This window comes from Bombus affinis, chromosome 9 (assembly GCF_024516045.1).
Source record: "Bombus affinis isolate iyBomAffi1 chromosome 9, iyBomAffi1.2, whole genome shotgun sequence".
Lineage (NCBI taxonomy): Eukaryota > Metazoa > Arthropoda > Insecta > Hymenoptera > Apidae > Bombus > Bombus affinis.
The window spans coordinates 12,857,193-12,862,641 of NC_066352.1; the positions used below are offsets into that span (position 1 = coordinate 12,857,193).

A 5,449-nucleotide genomic window follows, 5' to 3' on the forward strand; every position below is an offset into this window, starting at 1 on the left:
AATATGTTTATTTTCTTATTCTTTATCAAAAAGTATGGGTACTATTGGAACATGATCAGCGCGAATTTCACATTAGAAATAATTAAGAAGGATGCATAATCATTATAGCCAGTAAATTTCTTGAACTGGGTCAATCAATATATGGAGCTTTTCCCATATGAGTCAGCTCTCCCTACTAAGGGTAGTGCGCGCGTAGAAAATCCTTTCAGTGCGCGGAAAATTCGTGCCGTGACCACCCCAAAGATGTCGTCCGATGATTTAAAGGTCGTGGGTGTTCCAGAAAGTCGTTTCGACGATGCAATTAACCATCTGAAATGGAATTTCTTCTCCGACGAACCGTTGAATCACGCGGTAGGGCTATGCGAAAAAGGGAAGAGCCAATTCGAGCTGGAAAGACATTGTCTACTCACTTTAAAGCAGGGATACTCGAGGATGCTGGTGGATCAAAATGGAATGGTAAGCTGAATTTAAAAAAACGAATGTCGTACCCTTCTTTTTTTTTTACAATAAAAAGATTATGATTATGTACTGTTGCTCAACTTGTGAATTTATTTTGTGCGTTATAAGTATTTCATTGACGAGGGAAGGTTTTCTTACGATATGTATGGACCTTGAACGTTAAGTTCATTGCCGATCATAAGTACTGTCCTATCAGATAGCTGGTATGGCATTGAATGGTATCCTGAAGAAGGGAGAGCGCGAAGAAGCTGAACGTCGCCTTGCAGAATTGAAAGATGAAAAATTCAAAATAATATTCGGACTCCTGTACAAAGTTAACAAGAAAGTAGATCTTTTTTACAAGTACAATGTCGACGAGTTATTCGAGTGTCGAATCCTCAGTATCGATGAGAACTTCCGTGGGAAAGGTCTGGCGAGCATTCTGATGGCAGACAGTATAGAAATCGCTAAAACCGCTGGTTTCAAGGTATAATCCTAAATCGTATTTCATCCTTATCATCGTAATTATAGTAACTTTCTTCACAAAATTATAACTCTGTATGATAAATGTTGTGGAAGCATGCAATTTTAAGTTCGATGAAAAATTTCTTTAGAATCGTACTATTGTATACTCCGTGACCTTTACCATTCCCTGCCGGAAGCTTGTACTAATTTTATGGCAATCCATCATATTTGAATTATAATTTGCTAACATCTATGTACTGAATAATGCTTTTTTATGTAAATGACAAACAAATTATTTATTAAATCTAATATCGTAAAATAACATGAAGAAATTTACGTAAAGTTGCAAATTTGTTAAAGAATAGATTCAATGTATTTATTCGTATATATATGTGCAACGCGATCGTGCGTGGAGGCGTGGCCGTTTTGGTAAGAAGTTCACATTTTACTTTTGTTTCAGCATGTTCTTCGATTAATATGCATGGGATGATTTTCGTTTATCAAGATGTAAAATTGCAATGCACTCGTTACTTTCTCGAGAGGTATTTTTGCACGCAGTGTACTTCGTACGAAGTGTATGTAAATGTCTGTGTGCATTCGAAGATATCCCATAAATATAGTGTTGAAATTGTTGTATGTTTACAGGTGTTTAAAGTTGATGCAACGGGAATATATTCGCAGAAGGTATGCTACAAGCATGGTCTTGAAGTAGAGGCGACGATTCTGTACAGGGATCTCGATGAATCAATCAGACCGGCCCCTCCCCATCAAGCTTTAAAGTTGTTGGTGAAGGTGTTGGATTAAAAATTGAAAGTCTAATAGAAACCAAAATGAGAGTTAACGTTAATCTTGAGAAATCTTTAATAACCAGAAAAAGATTTTACGAAAGAGCAGTAGTGTAAACTATGTGTATCGTTGTGTGACAATAACAGGTCTCTAATGTATGTTTGTCTTAAAGATGCATTTATGAAATATATCTATAAACAGGGCGAACCGTATGTCTTTCTTAAAAAGTATTAATAATTTGAGGCATCGGTTATTGCCCTTTGTCGGTGTTCTGAATGGTGTGCCATTATTAAGACGGGAAAAAAGATAATATTAAGTAATAATATTACAATAATACTTGAGTTGACAAATACAAGAATGAAAAGATCCATTTAACATTTCCTTCTTTGGACCACTGTTCTGCATTCTGCTAATTCAAAATAAAACGAATCGCTCTGGTTTGCATAGTAAAAGATATATGAAAAGAAATTCGTGTATCCGTGTATCGCAAAGAAATGCGAATATATATCAACGATAGTATCATAATAGAAACCCTATGTCAAGAATGTGATAGTTTAACAATTGTTAACTCTCTTTTACAATTCTACAGTTCACTGATGGTAAATTGAAAGTATATTATACGTACATAGTACCGAAATGTTTGAAGTCTTCGATTGTGCAGTCATTTTTTTGCAGCTATCATGAGAAACTAACAGAACATGGAATATTTCTTGATCCGTGTCTAAAAATTTATCGAAAACGGTAATTTAGCTAATGATTACAGGAATAACTGGATGGGTCCACATGAATATAGAATAAAGTCACGAGAAGTATTATTTTTATTGGTGTTACATGTTACGAAAATATATTATAAATTATTTTGTAAAAGTATCCGCCAAATAAACATTACACTTCATAATGACTAATGTCTAATAATCCTTTAAAATAATTTTAAGCTATATTAAATACGAATTTTTCAAATATATATGTAATTTTTTTGTTAACAATGAATGTATAAGTATGCAGTGCAGCATGCTTAACAATTAAATTTTCCATAAAATTTACATAGTTTAAAAATGAATACAGTCTTACAGGAACATTTATACATGTGACTCAAGAAAAGCTTAAAAGTTCACTTGAGGTCTAAAATGTTTTTGCAGCTTATTTGCCTTAAATTGCAATTGTGTAGAATATTTTGCTTGTACTCTTTCCATATATTTGATATCTCTCGCTTTTTTTACAACTGCCTCTTTTTGTGTTTCTGACCATCCTAAAGCTCTATATTGTGACAGTATTTTACGCAGTTTTGTACTCTTTGATACTGCAACTGCACTATTTGGATTTAAGCTTTGTTTATAGTATCTGAACAGAGATCTATGACCAATAATATTTCCTGATGGTAATACTAGCTGGTAATCGCTACCATCTAATTCTGGTATTTCAACCTCTGCATCTGGATCACCAATTTCTGCATCAGGATAGCTGGATGAATAATCATAAAATTCTGCATATTCTGCTAATGCATCTCCTTCGTGCAACATTTTACAATGACCTTTATCTATCATATGTGCCCTAGCAGCCTCAACGGTTTGAAAACATCTTCCTGTTAATTTATTATAAACAAACACAATTAGCTTGCCACTTCCTTTATAATTATAAAAATACAAATTTAACTTACCGGAATCATTACACCAAATGCACATGTATCCAGCAAAAATTTTTTCTCCAAGATACACAAGTAAACCTTTAATGTCTGTGCAATATTCAGGATCTGGTACGAAGAACGAATGTGCAATTGTCATGTGTTTTAGATTGCGTACCAATGATCTACTATGATGATTGCAAAATAAACAATTGTTATTTGTGATTGGATTTTCAGTATCTTCTATCCATTCGTCAGAATTTATAGATTCAATATCAGAATCTACTTCCATATCTTCGCTTAGTTGTTTTACAGAAACTTCCTCTTGCACATTTTTCTTAATTACAGAACCAAACGATGGACCAGTATTATTTTCAAGATTTTCACTTTCAGTTTCAAAAGGAACATTTTGTTTTGCACATTTCTCCTTGTGTTTTTTTGATAATAAATGATTTTCATATTGATTTCTTGTGTTGAAATTCTTCTTACATATTTTACAACTTATTATTCCTTCTTCCTTTTCTTTGTAACCTTTGGTCTTTTGTGCAATCACTCTTTTCTGAAATTCTTCCACGGATGCAGGAGGTAGTTCAGCCACTTTTCTTTTTAAATTGTATCTGTGCCAGTCTGATTTGTAGTGTTGTCTCTGTATATCTAAATCTCCGAATGCTACTCGGCATGTGATGCAAGTAAACGACGAAGTCATTTTTGTTAATAGATTTTAACAAACCAAAAATTAACAACAGCCAACAACTTTATAAATTTACTATTCTTAAGCGTCAAAGATTTCCTTGTTAAATATTATCTATATTATAACATTTACTGCAGTTTATTTATTATGTTAATCAATACTACGAATACTAGTAGTTGTTAACGAACATATATACCTCTAACAAGAATCCTAAGACGCGTCATGTGCACAACTATTTTTTCCACTAACATTGAGGTTATGTTGGTGATCAGCACAATTACTATTATCAAACATTGCATCAGTATATTCAGAAACATACATATATTTACTTCTGTACTTGTAAGATAAGAAAATTTTTTGATAAATTATCTATAAGTCGTATACTTAATTTTGACGACAATCTTGTGAAATATGTACTTGTGAAAAAACTAGGCATTATAATTATAACTATAACATCAAAAAAGTCACCAATAAGTTTGTCATTGATAAGTTTTTAATTGTGACTGAAAAATTAAAATTTAATACTAAAAATATCTGTTAAATGTATACTTGTTTATACACATGGTTTTATATTAATTAATTTATATTAATATCGTATCGGTTATAAGCATACATTTTAATTTATGATTAGACAAGACTACTGTATTATTATTGTTTCTTTAAATCAATCCGAATTGGGTTATTTTTTATACTCATATAAGCAAACAAAAGTCTTTTTCAATTGCATTCATATAGTGAATAAATTTTTACATCGTTATATGTTAAGATAATATTTCAGTGACAAACATCAACGAATTTCTTATCGAAATAATTAAGAAATTGAATGAGTATTGAAACCACGAAATTTTTATTGCATCTTTGATAATGATAATGTGCGAGGTCACATAGGGATTAAATAAAAAACAAACACGTATTAAAAAAAGTAGAAATAGTGATGGTTTCAATCTTAATTTTGAGCGATTGAATGCTACAAAAATTCATATCACTTTGAACACAATTCAATATTTAAAACTATTAAAAGTATTGAAAATCATGTAAATATTAAAAGACTTGTATGCAGTAAATCTTAAAAGTATTAAAAGTAGGATATAGTAAAGGGATTGTAGATTGTAGATACAAGATATTGAATGCATTAAGACTTATTAGACTTATTAAGACTTTTAACACATATCGAAACTTTAAAGATTCAAGATTAAAGATTTCCCGAGACTTCCAAAATCTTTCAAATATAAAAGCATGCTTAGATTCGAATTCTTCGCAATATGTAGATATATATTCAAAACAATTCTGTATCATCTCACCTGAAAGTCAAAGTAAGAGTAAATACAAAATACAACTAGTCACGTGGTATTCCAGTTATTGGCTGATTAGTCGTTAGCAAATTATAATCTTCAGGGACAGCTTTATATTATTGGAGAAAATATTTAAACTGACCTGCTAAATTTAAT

At 31.4% G+C, this 5,449-nt stretch overlaps 2 protein-coding genes across 3 annotated transcripts; one reads left to right on the forward strand and one right to left on the reverse strand.

Annotated features, from left to right (window-relative positions):
* The first annotated feature begins 126 nt into the window (after nt 1–126).
* On the forward strand, nt 127–2,590 carry LOC126920701 (arylalkylamine N-acetyltransferase 1-like). Of its 2 annotated transcripts, XR_007712053.1 has the most exons (4): nt 127–456; nt 656–925; nt 1,549–2,288; nt 2,365–2,590. XR_007712053.1 is itself a non-coding variant. In XM_050731434.1 (3 exons), exons 1-3 carry the CDS (start codon nt 142–144, stop codon nt 1,705–1,707), a joined length of 744 nt encoding a protein of 247 aa, XP_050587391.1. In that variant the 5' UTR covers nt 127–141; the 3' UTR covers nt 1,708–2,590. The 2 variants fall into 2 exon arrangements, 1 of the variants encoding a protein (XP_050587391.1); XM_050731434.1 differs by having other exon boundaries at nt 1,549–2,590.
* LOC126920685 (cytoplasmic 60S subunit biogenesis factor ZNF622) lies at nt 2,490–4,513 on the reverse strand. The gene is made up of 2 exons (XM_050731410.1): nt 3,347–4,513; nt 2,490–3,271 (listed from the first exon to the last, which is right to left on the reverse strand). Exons 1-2 carry the CDS (start codon nt 4,014–4,016, stop codon nt 2,793–2,795), a joined length of 1,149 nt encoding a protein of 382 aa, XP_050587367.1. The 5' UTR covers nt 4,017–4,513; the 3' UTR covers nt 2,490–2,792.
* Nucleotides 4,514–5,449: the final 936 nt, after the last annotated feature.